Below are 21,356 nucleotides of genomic sequence, written 5' to 3'. Positions count from 1 at the left end.
GGATTGGGATAAAAATATGTCGCCCGAGCCGACCATGCATAGAATCGCTTACCTATCGCTCGTATGCATCCGGTAGTACACCGAGTAGGAGATAACTTCATCGGGATTCTTCGCCGGTTCCAGCCAGTTCAGCGTGATGAAGCGCGACTGCACTATCTGGGCCTGGAGGGCGCGCGGCGGTCCTGGCAAGGGTGCTGCCAGCTTTCCACCTCCATCTACGTACGATTTCGAGTATTTCCGCGTGACAGCGTTAATGGGAGACTTCTGATTAGAGAAATGGCCAACCTCACCATCCTCCCGAGACTTGGAACCGGTCAACGATTGGTACAGTTGGTTCGGGTCCTCATTAGGTCGTAGCGGATAGATTTTACCATCCTCCTCGTCATCGTCTTCGTCGTCGTCGTCATCCTCATGGTCACTGTCAAGCATGCGGTCGTGATCGGCATAGTCATCGTCGGTGTACTCGTTGTACTGGAACTGATGCCGGCTAACGTTCGGTCGTTCCTTCGTCCGCGACACCAAGCTATCCAGTACCGACTTCGAGAGTTTCGGGTCAGACTGCAGCAGCAGTGGTGATTTTTCGTACGATTTCGTTTTCGATTGCGTCTGCTGAAACTTTTTGCCCTTGTGTCGTTTCGGAAGTCCTGCTTGCCTCACAGGCAAAGGGTTTCGTCATATTGGTGTTCGATGGAGTTGTTTAGTCGGGTGGTCGATCGTACAGAACGGACACAGACACAGGCACAGACAGTCGTCGGTGGGTCATGGATCAATGGCAAGCAACATATATTCATGCGGCAACCGAGAGCGTACAGGGGCGTCACGTGCAGTTCGATTTTGGGCAGGGAGCGTACGGTGCCGGGTAAGTCAACATAACGAGCCCACCATCCCGAAGGACACGTGACGGGGTAAATCGGTAACAAGTCACGTAACATAAAATAAATTGCAAAACAGCCAAAAGTGAGCGAGTTTGGCCGAAGACGAACAGAGCCGTTAGACGTTAGAGAGCAAAAGCGCAGCAACCGAAACATAAGCGAGACAGATAGCGAGACATGAAGTGCGGACCCACCCAAGGGGATTAAGCAGGGATGGAAAGAAATGGCAGCCCGAAACCGAACGGTTAGAGACACAAAACCACCACCCATCATGCACCATGAGCCGCGCGTACAGCCACATGAAACGAGCAGCAAATCGTTTGCATGCAAAGTCATCCACAAATGGGCAAAACGGTAATAAATCATAATCAACAAGAGAGAACGGGTCGGGTTTTTTTTTGTTGGTTTGGTTTGGTTGTTTGGGTTCGAAAAGATGATTCCATCCAAATAAACGGTGACGGTGGAGATGCGGCAAAGGGCGAAAAACAAGAAGGTGGAACAAACCAAACGGAATAGACCACGGGCCACGAGTCCAAACGGAAGATAAACGAAATCGATAGCCGTAGTAGCGTGTTGGATGGTTGTGTAAATCATACAACAAAAAAACAGAAGAAAAGAAAAGAAACAAATACGAGAAAAAATTGCATTAAAATATGATTGCTTGAAGAAAATACGCTCGGTTCGCGATCCAGTTCTGACGGAAACTAAATAACGAATCGAAAACAAAAAAAAAATAACGCTACCTACACAGACTATAGTCCATTGGTCAGAAAGAGTTACAGTGTTCTTGTTACTCGGCAGGCAAAACCGCCCGCTCGTGTGGGGTGAGAAAATGAACAATCAATTACCTGGTTCGATTATTTCCAGACGTGCTGCCGCCTGCACACTTCCGGCCGGGTTCGTCCCGATGCACTGGAACATCCCTGCGTCCGAACCGATCAGTCCGAAAATTTTCAAGTTGTGTCTGTCGTTGGGGGGGGGGGGGGGGCGGAGAATGAAGAAAATGCGATTAACAACGAATTATTAGCTGCTTGATTAGAGGTTCGCTAGACTACCCGACGACCTACCCTCCGACAATCTGCATGTACTCGCTCGGTGTTATCAAGTCTCCATTCTTCAACCATTGGATGACGGGCGTCGGTTTGCCGTGAATGGAGCAAGCTAGCTCCAGCTCTTCCTTCTCGTACGCAACTTTATCGTCTGGACTGAGGATGAACTTCGGTGGCACTTGCACCTGCACCGTCGCAGAAGCATCCAGCGAGTCCTCGGTATTGCTCGCCCGGCACTGATAGTCACCCGCATCCGTATCCTGAATCGAGTTGATCTGCAACGATCCCGTACCCATGATGCGGAACCTCGAGTCTAGGTCGTTCATGTCGATGTCCTCCCCGTTCCGCAGCCATCGAATCGTTGGCTTCGGGTTGCCGTTTGCCACACAGTTCAGTATGACGGTGTCTCCCTCGCGTACCGTCTGCGGTTGAGGCACGATCACGAACGCCGGTGGTGCGAAGCTTTGCGGCTGACCGGCCGTAGACTTAATGTTGAGGTTCGATTTGCTGCTTAACCGCGAGAAGGTGCCCGCGGTCACGTTACACTGGTAGGTTCCACGGTCCGCCGGCACAACTTCATCGATTTCTAGCGCACCCGACGGAAGCAACAGCATGCGCGTCAAATCCATGCGCAGAGGTAGATCGTCCTTTAGCCATTCGGTGTGGTAGCGCGATTCGACGCTGTAAGGCAGCAAGCTGGACATGCACTTGAAGTATGCCGTTTGGCCGGCGTACAGATAGATTTCGTGCGATTCCTGGTTTATGTCCGGTAGATCTAAAATCGAGATGGGATATGAAACGTTAGAGACGTTTTGCATAATGTAGCTTAAATCATCAACGCTTACCTGCAATCGAGACACGTGCCGATCTGCTAACGATCGTACCGATACCGTCCACACTGAGCAGACAGTGATAAAAGCCGGTCAGTCCACGGTTGCTTTCCACCGAGCTAATGTACAGCGAACCGTTGGTCAGCTGCGACCGGAACGTGTCGCCCACGATTCCGATGTCCTGCCCGTCCGGACCACGCCACCGTATGTTGGGTGCCGTTTTGCCGTCCTGCAGCACTTTCCTGTCCGCACTGCCGGCACACTGCAGCATAACCGAGTTACCTTCCGGTACGGTCACATCGGAGGGTTCCACCGTAAACTCGAGCGCTGGTGTGAAAAAATGGGAACGAGATAAAGTAAAGTAAATTATTTTGCCCCACACACACACACACATCGCCTGCTTGTCGCATCGCACAAGTTAATCAATCAATAGTGTGAAGTTTATTCAATTAAGGGGTGCGATTAGTCGAGTAGCTTCCGGCTCTCGATTCGTCCGTTGTTTCATCCGTTCTTTGTAACGTAGACATACTGTTCTTGTCCAAAGGGATCGGCTGGATAGAGTGTTAGCTGTTCCTGTTAGACTTTCACACCACAATATTAACTGACCGTCTGGGGCGTAGTTCATTAAACGATCGGTTGGATCGGGTCCGGTCGTTAATAGTTGCCCTGTCATCGGTGCTGGTCCATACTGGCCGGTACCGTAGGGTGCTAAGTGATTGGCGCTAATGAAAAGCATATGCTTTCGATTTTTCATCGAACAACGCGCGTTCAGGTTCAAGGATGACGAGTCTGTTGAATCGTGGGGGGGAAATTGTAAAATGAATCATCAATATTCTAGAGACGCCTTTTGGAAGGAAGTGCACAGTACTGAACTTGACGCATTTAATGTCGAAGCATTTGTCATTAGTTCAATAAGTATTTAGCTATTTCTCCAAATCATAAGCACTTCAAAGGACATATGTTTTTGAACTAGAACTTTGAAGCACACACATACTCCATTTACATATTTCCGGTTAACTAAACAACAAATAATACACCAGCAATACATGTGTCATGCGACAGTATTTACAGATCAAACAAACACACACACGCTCCACAATAAATTTAAATCCCCTTTTCCCAACTCGAAGCAGCACTTCACGCTGAATATCTAGTATCTAATTTTAAGGGCCATCACCCTCACCCAACTAATCCCCCAATTCCTCCACAGTCCACACGCAGGAATCGGGCAAGATAATTCACATTTGCATCAGGAGTGCCTGTTGCACATCTGACCAGAGTGGTAAGTTTTGCTCGCTTTACATGACTGGAATTAGTTTTGGGAATTACTCTTTCTGACACGATGCGGGGTTGTGTACAAAACTCCCACGAGAGTCCACATGCACGGGAGGTCACAAGCGGTTGTGGTGATTAAAATTTCACAAATAACAAACAAAATTACATTCTTCCACTCGCACGCGCGTCTCGAGTCTACGGTTTGATGGGTCGTCCGGACACAGTGCTATATCCTGGCATGAGTGTAGAAGCCATGTTAAAAGTTGGCCGTGAAGTTGTAGGATTGGATTTAGTTCGAAAGCGACGTTGCGGGTGTCGTTGTGGCCTAGCGATGCAACAGCTTCTTCGTGAGAGCGGGAACCACCGAATGCACTCAGGCTGTGGTCATTGTAAAGCAGTGGAGTGCTCAATTAAACGGCACTCTATGAAAAGGGACACATAAATCCGGCAACGAGTGATGCTGGCTGTGATGATGTTATTGACTTTTGTTTTACTTTGATAAATAACTTAAGAACATAAGTGATGATCTGTTTGGGTCTTAATTGCATTTCAACGATTGAGTCACTGTCGCCGCTTGATTATGGTATAAACCATCCACTCAAACAGGCCATGTTAAAAAAATCATTGCCCAACCTATTATGCTTAAGCTAATCGGTCTCATTAATGTTGGTCATTACAGCTTGTTGGCAATTGGCTTTTTTATTCTAGCGACAGAGATCCCACCCACGGTAGAGGAGCATGATGAATTAACCTACTTTAGTAAGTACTGTACCGAATGTTGCTGTACTTGGTGGCATCTTAAGAGCTGTTTAAAATATCAACACCACACAACCCTTCCTTCGTATGGAAGAGAACCTCGGTGGAAGATTTGTTTTTTTTTTTTCCTAAGGAACTATCCAAAGATCTTGAGCACTCCATAATTGGCCCTTGTTATTTAAGTAACTACCAAGCTACCATTGCTACACTTGAGTAGCACAAACCGAAAGACCCAAGCAAATGTTAAGCTCTGGGCGCACCGTTCTGTTTCGACATTTCCCAAAACGCGCGCACACACACACATCTAATCGTGCCCGCCTGCGTCCGGCGCTCTGCATTCTCAATTAAATTAATGTCTTCAAATGGCATCGGAGCGGAAAATCAGATTACATTCTGACAGGCGCAAAGGAGAAACAAACCAGAAACGGCACGCTGCACAAACATTGGGGGCCCGCACAAAAATCCGACCAAAAAAGAGTGGTCGGCGGGGGGTGGGCGAATGCATTCTGCTGCATAATGCTCGATCGTTCGGAAAAGGCCAGCCTGCATTGGAAGGTACGACGATGATTGTTGGCAATTTTCAATGCCAATTTATATGGATAGAAAACGTTCCGAAAGTTAGGAAGGGGAGAACACAAGTCCACAGTTCGCTGGAAGACTTCTACCACCGCTCATCAGTCGGGAGTTTGTGTACGAAAACAAATCTCAATTCATATTGCGTCTGGCCGGTAATTAATGAGCACTACTACAGGCTACTACTCCCATCGGCCCTGTGTCCTGCGGTCCGGGTAAAGGGTTCCCGTATGTTGTTGTCGTCTGTCTGGTGGATGGATCTCGTTCTATTCTGGGCACAGAGAGCCATGCTGTACAACGCGCCGTCGATGTCATTATTCATCGTTAACCATGATGGGCGCGCGTTGGTGGACACACACACAAAAGGGGATGGAAAATCACTTCCAAAACATCAAACGTTGTCTCCTAAAGGGACAAAGTGTAGCCGTCTGTAAATCGCTTTCAATCTATCAATTAAGATAAATTATCTGTCCCGATTTAAAGTCATGCTCAGAAGCGAGTCTCGCTATGGTGGCGGTGGTGGTGTATGGCTGTCTCGCGTACTATTAACTTTAAACCTCCCAGAAACTTATGGACCCTGCATACGGTTCGATTATCGGTGTAGAACTTGACAATGGGAGCACATGCTGCCGACAATGTAATAAAACTCAGTCAGTTCATTAGTTAAACGATGCAGTTTTTTTCCTGCTCTCGGTCTTCGGCGTTTCCTAGGGGCTCCGGGGTACTGTTGAAACAGATTTACGATTTAAAGTTTTAATTCACCTCAATTGACCGTAACGGTTGAAGCTAAACCCACTTGCCTGCTTGCCGGACAACATCTCTGCTGGTTGTAAACCTGCTGTAACTAATTTTCAACACCACTCTTGGACTTAGAGACCCGCCGATAGTGGCGCCTTACAAACTCGTGCACCAATCGTCACTGACAGGGACAGTTGTCAATGGCGGGCCACTGGCCGCCACACCATCGTTCTGTGATTGACAGTTTACACTAATAGAAAATTTCGTAAACGCACCGCATGTGCGCCATGCCAACTCATTCGATGTGGTGCGTTTTTTGAGAACCTGCTGCGAACGATACGATCTACCGTGTTTGATTACAAACTCATGTCCCATGAATCTGGACCATGAATATCGTAGGCCGTGCAGCAATCGAACCGGCGATATGAAGTTCTACTGCTGCGGTAGTATTGAGAGGACTGCCACCGTCATCCGTCACTGAAATGACTGTCGTCTGCTTGTCTGCACCCGTACCACGAAGATATCGGGAAGATAGGAGCAATACAGAGGGGTTCCGAACCATTTCACTCTCGATGGTTGTTTCGATAATTGGAGTTTCGCTCCAGGCAGTCGCCCGGACCGTAAACATCAAACGTCTCCCCATTCGGCTGCAACGCGAAGGTAACGCTTCTTCCGTTACGCACAACCGGCATAGAATCGGAGCGGGAAGGCTGACGAGGAAAACAAAATATTGATAGCGAATCAAAAATCCGATACACTGAAGATAACAATCCGGCACTGGGCAATGTTCGAACCAACCGCAGTAAATTCGGTTCCCCACCGTGCTACTGCGAAACAAACCGGGGTCGCCGCCATCGCCATTTCGGTGAAATTGATTTTTATTTACTTTGTAGCACAAATGATGGTACTTTAATGAATTCTTATTCCTCCCCGTAGGCGGACTCCCTTTGCTTCTCTGGCAGATCGGTGGCGCCGCAAGCGATGTTCTTTTCGCATTCCCACTTCCCATTCCTTTACACAAAGGCCATCGTGACAATGCCGGAAAAGGACGACATCCCTGGCATGCTGCGTGTGTTCGGGGGCATGCTTCCGGCGACACAGCTTTCTTCTAGTCTGGACTATCCGCGGCTGCTCTTCCCAAATGGCAGGATCTATCTAAACAAGCGTGAGTGAACGAAAAAAAACTAGGGGACCAACAAATAGATTCCTTCGCTGATTCGGTGTAAGCCTTACACAGTATGTGTCACTATGTGTCGCCGACTCATAGTGTCGACACACACACACACACACATAGTATATTTATGGCAGACCAAGGAGGGTGTGTCTGGCACGAGCGTCCACACACCCGGATGGGGTGTCACGGTTGACCCGGAAGTGAAGTGAAAGCAGAGGCACAATTTTCTCCCATCCAGAACGGATCCCTTTTTTCGCCTCGAAGTCAGGGAAAAGTCATGCATAAACCATGCTGTTGGGGTCTGGTGCTATGAAATGTAATGATTTGGGAGGGTAAAGGATCGCGATGTGCATAGAACCATCTCACACACACACACACATACAGAGTAGCATAGGGAAGAAACAAAGTTGGGGAAAACGATTTTTGTGGTCAACTTCGAACTAACCACAAAACTTAGTTTAGCCTGGAACAAGTCATTCATAAGGCCGAGAGAGAGAGAGAGAAGGGGCTGCGAATGCAGAAGTTTCTGCCGTTCTAAGCACTGATTAGAATCGAATTCCTGGTCGCCAAACAAAAAGGAGAACGGTCTTCCCGTACTGGCACGCCCTTTCGTTTAGCGATATGAGTTATAGTTTGATGGAGCGGTACGATTTCCTTTGCCGTAGTTACTGAGGTTCTTCCAATATACTAATGGGAAAGCTTCAGGAATTCTAGAACTGTTATTTTTTACTCTTTTACTAACGAACTTTAAACGAAGCTGTCCAACTTCAATCTAAAAGTCACCATAAAAACCCAACGTCACCCTGGACCAGACCAGCTCAGCATATTCTTCATGTACGCTTCTCCACAAATTAAATCGCTACTTCATTCATGCTTACATTCACCTGACGCTACCGAACCAATCAACCTGCCAGTTTGCTTCCCTCCATAATCACGATATGTCGACCACCGACTGTGCCAGTCCACCGCGAATCACCATACGCGAAGCGAACGCGTCCGACCGATCCATCCGCCGTCGTCCAACGTGCAATCGTGCAGGAATTTGCAATCAATTTCTCATTTCGCTCCTATTCAGCCGGGGTAAACAAAACGGGACAAACAGAAACAACGGCTCATAACGCGAAAGACCGTGCGAAACAACGCTATCTTTTCCTGTTTCCTTTTTCCCGCGGAAGGAACAACTTTTCTCCGGTGACGTTGTTTTTCTTTTGGGGAAGTTTTTTTTCTTCTGTTGCCTCCTCCTGCTTCATCTTTGTTCTGGTGTGCTCCAACCATGGCTGGTGTGTTTGCCTTTATTGCAACCGAATTCGCCGTGCCCGATGTTGCGCTCATATGGCCAAAGGAAAGCCGTGAACGGGGAAAAGTTTTACCAAGTGTACGGGCTCCTTATGGGGAGCTGTGCCGGTTTATTTCCAACCAGTGGCAGTTGTTTACCGACACATTTGGAAGACACATTCTCCTGTGTCGCTTTCGGGAACATGGAAAGCAATCGAAGGATCCGGCCACGCTACTGCTGCTGCTGCTGTCAACTTTAAGCCCGCATACCTTTTAACCGCGCGTGGCATGGAAATGCTGGAAGGATGTGTTCTTTGCTTACCGGCAGAACACTTAGGCACTGCCGTCGTAGAGGAAAAGTTAGTCCATATTTTAGCACACCGCCCTTCTTCTGCCCCAGATATCCGGCGCTCAAACAACACGGTGTGCGGTAGGGACCGATTGTGTACCTTGTGTTGGTTGGAAGCAATTTGGAAAAATAACACACACTCTTTTCCGGACGATACTAATTAACAATCGGATAACGACAGCCCATCCCGGTACGTGATTCTTCATTAGTTGTCTGCGTAGGGAAAAATACCTCTCCCGTCCAGGAAACCACGCACACGGTGGAGTCTGCGACTTATCGACAACATCTTCATTTATGCGCTCTTCACTAATGGAGATACATTTTGACTACCGTCCTCCTTTTGAGCTGACGTGCTAATAAAACGATGCTCCTCCTTTGAAAGGTACAACAAAGCAGACAAACAACGCCACCTCGCTGGAACTGCAACAGAGTGGTTGAGTCGTGAGGCACGATGGAAAACCCTGCAGAACAACAAACCCGGCACGTGTCTATGGCATTGCGACCATTTACTGTGGACAAGAGAAAATAAAACCAGCTAAAGAAACACCATTGCCGAAAAGCCAAACATCAAACAGTAACGATGGGACACCCTCTTCCTGGTTCTCGGAAGATGAAACTTCCATGCACACCATTATGCTCCAGCCCGGGATGAGATGGGTGGCCATCTATTCACTTTTGTGGATCCCGGAGATACATCGAAAATGTCAGAACTACTTCGCAGCAGACGAGTCGTGTAATTGAAATGGAAAATCACGATACATGAAGAATTATTGCACTCTCGGTCACTCGGATCGAAGCGATGCGTCCGGCACCGGAGAGATCACATCGTACTTCGCTTCGGACGAAAGTTCCTTGATGGGGCTTACTAACAGATTGTTTCTCCAGCGAGATCCTTGCACCGTACGGGACGCTACGACTACAGCCGCAATTGTGATTTTTCTCCCGCATACTAGTTTTACGATGTCGTCACGTCCGGTGTTGGTTAGAATTTCATCCCAAAGTGCACCCACCGAGCGACTACCGGATTGGTCAAACAACACACCGGCCCTGCGTCCTGAACAAATATTCTGTCAGAGCATTTGCCACTTTAGAGCGTAGGGAACAAAGCGATTGCTTCTTCTGTGCAGATACTACCACCACATAACGCATGGTGACGGTGGAGTAACGTTGGAGCGGGCCATCCGACTCCCTTGAAGCCATTTCTCTTCATTAATGGGGTGATAGAATGTGCATAAATAAGAAATATCCCGCATAAAACTGTCAACTCGCACAGAAAAACGCATCCATTTCAAGTCGATTCCAGAGCCGGAGAAACAATAAAAACTCTGGACGCCATTATTGCGGTTAGGGCGCCGAGGATTCTTCCTTGAGGGGGCTTCCATACACACTCCTGGAATCGTGGTCATTGAAACCATAATTCCGGTTGGATCACTTTAGGTGGTTGCGGAGACTTACTCGAACTGACCCCGGAGTAAGTGCTTCTGAATATAATAAGCATGTTGTTAAAGACCTGCTTCCGCTAGCATAACTAACTAGATCTCTGGCCAATCGACGTCTCGCTTTGGCGCCGTAAACTGTTTGTCTTCAAGCTTTGCAATCGGAAACCTATATTGCATTCGCAAAGTAACACTTCAAAGTGAATTGTCAATGCATCTGGATGGATATTCAATGTGCTCTTGTCGATGGGATATTATGGTACTTCGGTGCACTGGCCGTGGTACGACGCCGGGCGATGATGCTTTTGCGAAAAGTCATCCGAATGATTCAAGTACCCACATAAATGCCTCTTGATGCACCTCTCCAGACGTCCATAGTCAGCGACGGCGGGTTCGACTCCATGGTGACTAATACTAGTCCCCCCAGCTCGACGTTCGGAAGGGCCATTCACCTTCGGAGACATCCTTTGACCGATCGACCACCACCCGGTACCGGATTGTCGCTAAGTCGGCACTTTTCAGTATTCGGTTCGGAAATCGAAACACTTAAAGCTGGAGCAGACATCCTGGAGCGGCTCAGAAACGATGGGAGGACGACGTGCAAGTGCAAACTAGTCTGTCACTTCAGATACTGCCGAGAAACCGCAGCCAGTGATGGTAGTAGTAGCCGCGGGAAGCGAGCTTAGGTTTTTCCTCTTCTCACATTAAAAAAAGCGCTCTTATTTCAACTTTGTCTACGATTCGATTTGTTACGTCGTCTACCGTGAATGGAAGCCGAAGTAGTGGAAATCCTCGCTTTTTTTATCACGCTATGGTTGTTGTTCAGAACCGTTCTGCTCCAATAAAACTGGCACTCGGGCAAACCAATCCTATTTTTCTTTCCTTGTTATGTTTTTTTCGTCCAGGAAAGTCGATTCACTTTAACCGTTCCTTGTTCGCGGATGGGTAGATGGAAACAAAATGGGGTCCTTCCAGAGATGAGTTAAAGCCATATCCAGACTGTTTGCACCGTAAACATTACCGAGCGAAACATTGTTCAAGAAAACTGTGACGATGACGAGCCCGAAATGAAAACCCCAAATTAGAAAGGATATACGAAGGAGCTCCCCTGTCAATGGAGGATGACCATAATAAAGTTTTTCTTCAATTTTCTCAATCAGTCTGCTTCCGAAATCATCGCCCGTGTTTTCATCCAGTTCTTTCCCGGCTCCACGGACGGCGCTATTGCTATTGTGAAGAATGGTTTCAGAGTTTTGCTACCGAGCTTTTCCCCCAAACTGTCGTTTGTTTCAATGCTTGCCCGGGCAGCATAAGAAACGAAACTACGGCTTGGAAGCAACAGACGAAAAAGTCCGACGGAAGCGAAAAAGGAAAAAGCAATACTCTAAACTCTACTTTTAGCAAAACGATCTTCGAGACAGATACGAAAAAAAAGCAAAACAAAAAGAATCCGAAACGAACTTCCGTTATGGTTTTTCCCGTTTGTGTGTGTCCGAGATTTTTTCGCCTTCGCCCGTTTTGATTCACGCTGACAGTGGAGGAAAAAGTTTCCGGTCCTCCACGCCCTCCACCCACCGCTTCCGGAACTGACACCAACAGTTCTCGGAATTTAAAGAACGACGATTTCCACAAAACTGGTTGGAATTAATAATTGAAGAGCAAACTACAAAATTATCAGCTAAATAATGGCTGTTGAATTGGTTCGCTCGCTCGCCCGGCCGTACGGTTTTTCGCGTTAGTTAGCGGGAAGTTGATTTATTTTACTCTTTTTCTTCGGGAGCACACAATCAGAGGCCAAAATCAACGGAAACAGCTGATTGAATTGGGTGCCTTCTCAGGCAGGAGCCGATTTATTTGAGAGACTCTAATGATGCACCTCCACTGCAATGCTGCGATTGCAGCACCGATTTCCGGGCACTCGCCCAGCCATCCGAGCAGCTAATTGTAAATTAACACGGGATCGATGAGTTAAAAGGCTGGTAAAAGTGGGTTGAAACCGGCTTAATAACACTAACAACAAGCGGCCCATTCAAAAGAAACGTTGGCCACCGTTCGGTTGTACATTGTAGGTCATGTTCGCTTAGCGCTCCTATTAAAATGGACCGTGAATCAGTGGACGTTGGACTTTATTAAAAAAAAGTCAATCACACCCGTCAGCAGTCAGGAGCAGGTTTTGGGTGTAAAAGAAAAGATGCCCAAGAGGGACGTCGGGTTTCGGTTGACGTCCGGTAAATAGTTTGCAATTACCAAGATTAACGAACCTGTCAATCAGCGGTTAAGCAAGCGTCTGGTAAAGCCAGGTCCAAAAAGGCTAACGAGAGATGGTGAGCAGATCAACAGCATTGATAAACAAAGAACCTCTCACGGGGTTCATTTTTGAGGGATACGACCCACAAGCGCCGTTTGATACGCAATTTGCGCAACAGAAAAAAGGTGGAGCAGAAACAATTTACAACCCAGGCAAATGGATTGATTCACAAGTCTTTAGTTATCTAGGTTCGCCGTTATAACGTTATCAGATTAAAATGAGAGCACATCACACAAAAACAAAATCTAGATCTTCCACTCTTTAACTGTAACTGGTGATGTATGGAGAGCTTATTTTGACCAAAAAGCGAAGAATAAAATCAAAAACAATCCTAACCTAATTTATTGCGATTGTGTGTGGAGCAGCACATCGTGTGCGGCGAGCGAGCGCTCGATCGATTGATCAAATTTTCGTCATTAAATTAGCGAAAATGCTGCTTTATAGATCACGATTTTGCCATAAACGGAACGACCCAGCGAGCCTGCCTTCATTCACCATCGTGTAGCGGTTCTCTGGGCGAGTGTGCCCAGCATGCTCCTCCTCCTCTCGGCAGTACTCAAGCTGCTTTCGAGGCCACCCACTTATGCTAATGTTTATGTGTGGTGGTGTGTGTGTGTGTCAGTTTCGAGATGTCCCGGTTGGGGGTTGGACGCGTGCTAATCACGTCCATGCTGTGATATACGAAGCCGATCATGAGAGCAGCACCACGGCAGCTCGATGCTCTTCACCGGCCATTTTGTCGACCGTCGGCGGTCTATCACGAACGTGGTGCGACAAGATCGTGAGTCCATCGTGCTGGCGTGAACGGCAAATCTGAACTCATCGTGCGCCCGGACTGGATTTATGTCACACTTTGGTGGGAAGTTCCTTTGCATCCCGCACGGCCAAGCTTGGCTGGTCCTTTCCGCTAATGGCGAACGCAAATAATTGTTGACACTGCTGTCAGCGGTGTTATGAATGATTGCGATTCTAGGCGTAGATAATCGATCATCGAGCCGGGCACGAATCTGGCGCGCGAATGGGAGCAACAAAATAGAACAAAACAAAAATAATGAGCCACTTTAGATTTTTGATTTATTGAGCAGCAAATGAACGCATGCTCTATCATTTTCGCGTGCGGTGGGGAAAGGAAGGCGCCAGTGAGGAAGGGATGGGGGAAAAGAAAATATTGCTCCAGTGTGCTAAAACTGATTTCTTCGATAGCACCCCGGCTTAAACTGTGAAACCACTTCCGGTTACTTCGGGTTGGGCCCGGGTTTGTTCTATTGCTACGGCCAGTGGCGCCACAGACAGCTAGCGATAGCTAGGGCAAGAAAATTATCAAATGATTATTACTTTGGACACTCCCCTCGTTATACGCCTGTCTCTGTTTCCATCGCACCCGCAAAGGCAGGAACGGCACATGCAGACGAAAAATTAAACCGATTGCTTTAATTAATCTTTCTGTTTGTTTTAATTTTATTGTTGGCTGACAGGCCCGGTGAGCTGCTCGTGAGAATGGGCATCTATCAACGAGGTTCGCACGAGGCCTACCTTTCGAGTGAGGGTTGCTCCGCGTGTCGGCACCTCCGAGCCGAGGTCCCGCCCGCCCGTAAAGGTCAGCCAATTTTCTGGTTCACTGTTTTTCCTTCACACACACACATTTCCCTCTTTCGCAAAACCCTTTTTGCACTATAGGAGAAACAAAGAACTCCACGAGCACACACAAAAAAAAACACACACACTATTCCCGGTTCGGTTATTTCACAGTTGCAGTTCACAGAGAAATCGGGCTGAGCTCGGGCGAAAAGGTTTATCCATCGTACGGTGGGTCGATAGAAATGGAGTGGAAGGGTGAGAATACAAACAAAACTCTTCATGTGAGGATTTGCTCAAATTCCATCCTCAAAACCGGACGACCAACACACATCGGCAACACAGCACAAGCCTCGAGCTAAGCAGGTGCAGTTGAACGTTTTCGTTTATTAAAAATTAATCCTCCAACACGGGTTTGCAGCCAAACGATTTCGATTGCCGAAAGCGAGGGGGGGATGGAAAAGGAGTGAAGCTTTTAATTTTGCACACCCATCAATGCCCGCGTCCAGGAACGGATGGGACAAACAACTGTAACCCCGTGCTGCAACCGACCACGAAATGGTCAAATGGTTAGATGGAGGGAGCGGATTTCCCACTTCGAACTTTGTGTGTTGGTGCATGATTTCTCAATGCATGACTGGGTGGGAAATAAAAACCTGGAGCGGAACTATGTGCACCAGCGTCGCCGTTTGCGCAACAGCTGTGAAACGGACCGCGCTGTAAGGATTGTCAACGGCCTGGGAAAGGCACTGAAAGCGTGGGAAATGCAGAGCGCGACCCCTTGGAAGAATTTACCCTTACGAAGAATTCTATCGATTTTTCGAATGATCATCTCTAGCTTTATTGAGGAGCATTTTTTCCAACAAGTAACGCTTACTGAAATGCTCTGTTCCAGTGAGATATCCTCAGCAATTTATAGTAATGAGTTTGAAGGTTATCTCTCCAAAAAAGGAATTTGCAACACATCATGAACCGATGCGCCACTTAACCTAATCATATCCAACGGCAAAAAGCTTTACCATCCAAATGGAAACAGCTTTCGGTGCGTAATTAAAACTCAAATTTGAAACTTTTCCAGCGGGCAAAAAAGAACATCTCAACATGCCCTGAGTACTCGGGATAAAACTTTTCCACACCCAGCAAAAACTCGTCACCGACGTCAGATGCCAAGTGAGCTAGCTGCCTGGAGGTCTAAGCTGCTGACAACATTTTATTGAATGTGAGCATTTTTTCTCCCCCCCCTCTGCGTCAAACTCATATCAGGCTGGCTGGCGGCTTGGGCACAATACTTAGAATCGACCAGAAATCTGAAAACCTCAAAACATTTGCTTCTTAATTACGCTCCAAAGTTTTCCCTGGTAATGGTGGTGTCATGTTGCTGGCGGAAGCAGCGGATGGAAACCGTTACAACGTTCAATTTCAGCACCAAAACCACCTCCAAAGGGAAATCACACAAAGCTCTGGACAACATCGACAACGAAATGGTTTAACTGAATCCACCTCATCCACACATAAGGCGGTGCACGTCTAGAGCAAGCTGGTCTGCAAACGCGGTACGGCGGAGGAGATACATGTTACAGGCGATGTTGCAGTGTGTTGCATTCTTTCATGGTGCACCCGTTGCACGCAGACCTGTTTGCTGGCACGAGTTGGGATGAAGGAAAACGAAGAGGCGAGCTCCGTTCCCATTTCCTGTGCCGATGGTTGAACAATGTTTGGATGCAAGGGATAGGGACAACGGCGGCCTTCCCACTTGCCTTTTTAAGGAGTTGCCTGCCATCACGAGACCGACGCTCGGCGGACCACGAAGTCAATTGCTCATATTTCCCCGACCCGACTCCGACGGTGGAAAAGGGGTCCGCGACCACGAACCAGTTATGTTTTGTTTTCACTCCAAAAATAGCACCATTCAGCTGGCTGGAATAGCGCCCGCCAACGACGCGGCATATGGCGGGAAGTGTGTGTGTGTGAGTGCGACAAGGCTGGCAAAAGATTTTCCCGATTAGCTGCCGGTTAGAAGAGCTGGAGAGTGAGGACCGAAGGAGCAGCTACTGGAGTTGGGAAAAACCATAAACATGCATTCCCGGGAAGTTGCGTGTGATACTTTTTCGGATGGCAACATTTTGCTCCGATTCTCGACCGCATGTCCGGAGAATTTTGTCTTTAAAAGGAATTACCACGAATCGGTGAAGGGGTGCATCAATTGCATCTCCCACCGGTTCGACCAGCCCGTGAAATGTTACAGAAATCACAAAAACAAAACCTAACGACATGCTTTCGGTTGTCAATTCTGATGCTTTCCAAGACTATGTCATCTGTCACTGGATTCCATATCGCAACGGTCCGCAGCATCAGTATCCATCCCACTGGGAACCACACATTGGACCTCGGGCAGCAGCTAGCTTTAGAAAGCTGAGCAACAAAGACTGAGGGTGTGAACAAAAGTTACGATACGATCAAAATCGTCGTTAGCTGTCAAGATACGGCACACGAATGCGGGTCGCGGAGTTATGATCGGGCACCAGCAACGGCAGCAACACCCGGCAAGCTAAATGAGATGCATTTCCATCCATCAAGGTGGGATATCACTGCCACGGAAATGTTGTAGCATAAAATTGGAAACTTTACTTTATCGCCCACATTAGCACCGTCCATTGGTGTGAGTGACATCTTTTGAATGGGGCGCCATCGATTAAATATTATGGTGGCTTGCTTCAAGGGCTCTTGGGATGGGTGTTTTGGTTTTTTTATAGAGCAAGCGCATAAAACTGCTGACACAGGTTGATTAATTTCTCCTGAAGATGGTTGTAGCTGTTCGTTGTGATGGTTGTAGCTGTTCGAGTGATAGTATTCTCGAACGGGCATGCTCTTACCTGTAAGTAAAAGAAAACAAAAGCAAACATGTAAAATTCCATTTCCAACTGCAATCACGAGTTGCTATGAGTTTCAAGTTGGAGCATCCGTTCCGTTTGATGTTTGAACATTTGCTTGAACTGTGGAGTAATAAAAATTTTACTTCAACACGAAGCAAACGGCATCCGTGCACTTCTAGAGCGATCTCAACAACAGTCTGGAGGATGTTTGAGGTATATTAAACATACCGGAAGTGCCGTGGTTAAAACAGGAACTATGTTGGGATCGTTGCGGAGTGGTTAAAAATATTTTTGTTCAATAAAACACACTTCACCGTGATATATTCTTTAAACAACAAAAACAAAGTTCAGTAACAAGTGAAATAAAATTGTTTAAAGACATCCCTTTAATTGTCTGCGAGTCTGCGAACCGGAATTACCCGTTTTATCTCACTTCATCCCTGCAAACGATAAACGTTCTGAGCCTCCCGACCATTAAGCTCGGTGTTACGGCTTTAAAACATCAAACGATTACTTTCGACGATGCAGAAATCCAATTTTGATAGCATCCTACTGTTTACTCAATCCCTGCAGTGAATGCCTTCCTGTCCTGTACCTTACACGCTTGGCCTAGAATCGTGAGGTACCGAGGCCGGTCATGCTAGCTGGTGCCCGCCTTAAACACCATTTCCGACACAGAAGCGGTGGAAGCGAAATAAATACATTTGACTTGAAGCCGCCGCTATCGATGTTTTGATTTTGAATGCTGCAGATCAATACACACATACACACGGTAGCAACCGAAACCAACCGTGCCGACTTCTTGGAGCCCGATCGGTGTTAGGGAAGCAAGCGCCCGTCGGACGAGATAAATCCACCTGTCGGAGCCATATGGTAGCTGGCAAGCACCAGCAGAAGTAGCAGCAGCTTCGTGTAGAGCGTTTGATCTAGATATAATAACTTCGGTGGAAGAAACTAGAACGTATTTACAGCTCACGAGTCATGGATCCACTCTTTGGGGGGGGTGAGGTTCTTGGTACGAACAAACGCCCGAGGCACAGTTAATTCGAATTGGAGTACGGGCAGGCTACTGCAAATTGCAACGTTTTCCACCGAACCGAATGTGCAAAACCCATCACACACAGCAGCAGCAGCAGATCACCCAGCGGCATCAGCGGTGTAATCGACAATCAAATTACTCTTTGAACAATTTGTTTGCAGACATTTCTGAGGCCTCCTCTCCGTGGAACCTATCGATGGAGTCAAATTTTGTATTCAAACGGCATCAACCGAAGCGTCGTGCCGGTCCGATTCGATGACAGCTTTATTGCCCGGAGCATTCGTCATAGCGAGTGCGGGAGCCAACCCAGGTTCAACCAGAGTGCAATAACATTTTGCCTGCATCAATCCGACCACACACACCACTCTCGGAGGTCGCCAGCAGCTTGCGGACGCATAAATCTTTCCCGATACGTGCCCGGTGGATGGTGGAGTTAATTAAATTATTAATCGACTCGATATAGCCCGCGTATCAGGTGCACTGTTTACCACACTGTCGCCCAAGTCTTTGTTGATTAACGGGTAGTAATAATTTAATATACGTTACGTACATTCATTCCCCCTCGTTTGTGGAATCAAAAAGTAAACGTTAGCGACATTTTTGTAAAAACAAAACGAGCCACGTTACAAGGACAAACGGCGGCACATCACTCGCTTCCCACGGCCTGTGCCAGGGGGAATTTGCAATATTACTTCATCGATGTTGTTTGTGCAAATCCAATTTCACACTTTCGTACACAATAAATGTGCTTTTCTCCGTAAGGCCACACCACCATTTATCGCATCTCACATTCCAATAATATGGCTCACTCTCCTCACTTCAAATGGCCGTTAAGAAAGCGAGACACGCAGGCAGAAAATCCTGGCAATAATTTATTCAAGCATCACTGAGCAACCAATACAGCGCGCGCATACGGTCCAGCGAGTCTGCACCCGTACTTCCTACATGGACTTGGAAGAAAATAGTATAAATCAAAAAATTAAACAACCAGAAGTAATATTGCTGCTAAGGCTCCCTCTGCGGCTGTTGGTGCCAGACGAGACACAAACGTCTACTGAAGAAAGAAACCATTTGAACGTTTTGCATTGAACCATGCCTAGAGCTGTCCCTACACTCTGTGGGCGGACTCTGCTAACATCCTCTTCTTGGCATCTTTTTTGTCCACACACACACACACGAGGTCCGATCAATCGGATAGACTCTGTCTGAAGACTGGTAGCTGGTTGGTGGAAGACGACAAACGTTTTGTCGGGTGCGTATTCACACGTCCTCCGGAGAAGTCTAACGAACGGAAAGACGAACATAAAAATAAAAGCTTGTAGATGCTCACCATCCCCGGTAGCGTACAGGCGGGGCCCGGTCGAGCTGCAGTTTAATGTGTTCGCACGTAATACTCGTCGATGGTGACAACAACAACGAACCTTATGCTGCAGATGGATGGATAAAATACTTCGGTCGGTAATTTCCCTGTAACGCCTGGGCCCGGGGGGGCGCGTGTGTGCGATTGGGACGCTCGAGGAAAACAACTTTGTTACCTTTCGTTCCGGAGTAGTGAGCTTTTCGCTAACGAGCATTGACGTACGAACAAAGTGTCTGCATGCGTCGGTGCGGTGTCGAAGCAAACGCCGGAAACATGTAGGAGCTTTAAGAATGTTCTGTGTTTTAAATCTTCCAGCCGGAGGAAATTCAGCCAGTGACAGATGGAGAAGGAAAGAAACAATTTATATTGCAATGCGCCATCTGCAATCTTACCCCAAAATGCCACTGGATAGTTTCTGCAGATTCTGATTAAAGATTCCTCTAGCTATGGGGGGTTACGGCATGCTAAACGACGACTCTTAATCATAAGCACAGTGAAACACTGCTACTTGTGTCCTTCTCGTTTGCGTAGATTTTTCCCTTTTTCTTTGCAGCACAAAATCGGCAGATGTTAGTTGAAATGTGTAGCTTCTGGTCTTTTTCGTCGACACAAACCGAGTTGCATTCAGCAGCTTCAGAAGCGCTGGCTTGTGTGTCGAATTGTGCACACAGACACGCCACCGGGCCCCCGGGCAAGCCATCGAACAAAAACTCATCCGGGACTCGTGGTTCAGGGCTGCAAAGATAAGATAGCGCCCAGCACTGTATGTATGACCTCCAAGAAGGCGACAACATTACCACACACGAACCGGCTTCACGCTTCGAGACAAATCTCGCTCCCCAACTTGAGACGCTGGACGCACTACTGCTGGCGGTCGTGAAGAAAGTGACGCCCGAGCAAATGGTTCGTAAATATTAACACCCGATTATCGCACGGCCCATTGAGAATTGTGCACATAAAGTGTATGTGTGTGTGTGTGTGGCGAAATGTTCAATAATTCATCCTACTAATTTTGCCGTACGCATCCGCCCCACAAGATGCCGCCATTGAACACTTCTTCAGTGCTTCATGCGGGATGACTTTGTTGGGGAATGCGTTTGCGAGAAACAGATTGCTGTTCCGCAACTGGCTTTTTAGGCCCAGTACCACCGGCCCTTAATCCTTAATTAAATTTACGACCAAACCATGACCAGTCGCGCCACCCAGCTAGACAACTGGCGCACGGTTTGCCACCTCGAACCAGATTCGACTCGCATCACAACAAACCAGGCGTCTCCACCGGTTGAGTGAATGTAAGCTTCGTTTGCAAAGTAGTTGGCGTTTTGCCTACCAATTACTTGCAAAAGGGCAGCGTGCACAATCCTTCTTATTAATTGCCGAAACGTTTTCTTGCATGCACTTGATGCACTTAATTATGAGTAAACAATCGTCAACTGTGAGCGGGTTAAACATCAGGAGTTCCAATTATTACAAAGTCACGCATCCGGATGCAGCCGGATGGGGCAAAAAGAAAGAAGGGCAATAAAAAATTAACATAGACATAAACAATCACAAATCCGGACACTCCTGCTGGACAGGCTCGACATAACACAATGAAAACTTAATTAAAACAAAACCGGAAGGGACACAATGTTTCGATTTGGGAAGTAAAAAAACGGGGCAAAGAAAAGGAAGTTTTACGACTTTGGGCGAAAGGGTCCCGCTACGTAGACAGTAGAGGGTGTGACCACTTTACACAGCGCAATCAGCGGCCGAGCGGTTTGTTTTGCTTAATCAAGCGATTTTAGCACAAACACAAAATACAATGTGTGTACAGGGAACAAAAAAAAAACGGTGGAGGGTAAAGTCGTTTAAAAATTTTAAGGGAGGCCGCT

The 21,356-nt window shown here is 47.4% G+C and overlaps 1 protein-coding gene across 7 annotated transcripts in view; it reads right to left on the bottom strand.

Moving 5' to 3' along the window:
• The window catches only part of LOC118510476 (neogenin), a 97,926-nt gene that overhangs the window by 5,610 nt on the left and 70,960 nt on the right, over nt 1-21,356 (bottom strand). For 6 of the 7 annotated variants that reach the window (XM_036052346.1, XM_036052348.1, XM_036052344.1 and 3 more), the window contains exons 3-6: nt 2,767-3,078; nt 1,940-2,696; nt 1,721-1,836; nt 53-644 (exon numbers count right to left, since the gene is read on the bottom strand). In XM_036052346.1, coding sequence (XP_035908239.1) covers nt 53-644; nt 1,721-1,836; nt 1,940-2,696; nt 2,767-3,078 — 1,777 coding nt within the window. The remainder of the gene's footprint in view (nt 1-52; nt 645-1,720; nt 1,837-1,939; nt 2,697-2,766; nt 3,079-21,356) is intronic. The other variant, XM_036052351.1, reaches the window with a different exon arrangement.

The sequence above is a fragment of the Anopheles stephensi genome, chromosome 3 (assembly GCF_013141755.1).
Source record: "Anopheles stephensi strain Indian chromosome 3, UCI_ANSTEP_V1.0, whole genome shotgun sequence".
Classification (NCBI taxonomy): domain Eukaryota; kingdom Metazoa; phylum Arthropoda; class Insecta; order Diptera; family Culicidae; genus Anopheles; species Anopheles stephensi.
Note: the sequence above shows the minus strand (reverse complement) of the source record. Positions and strands in the feature narration are given on the sequence as shown.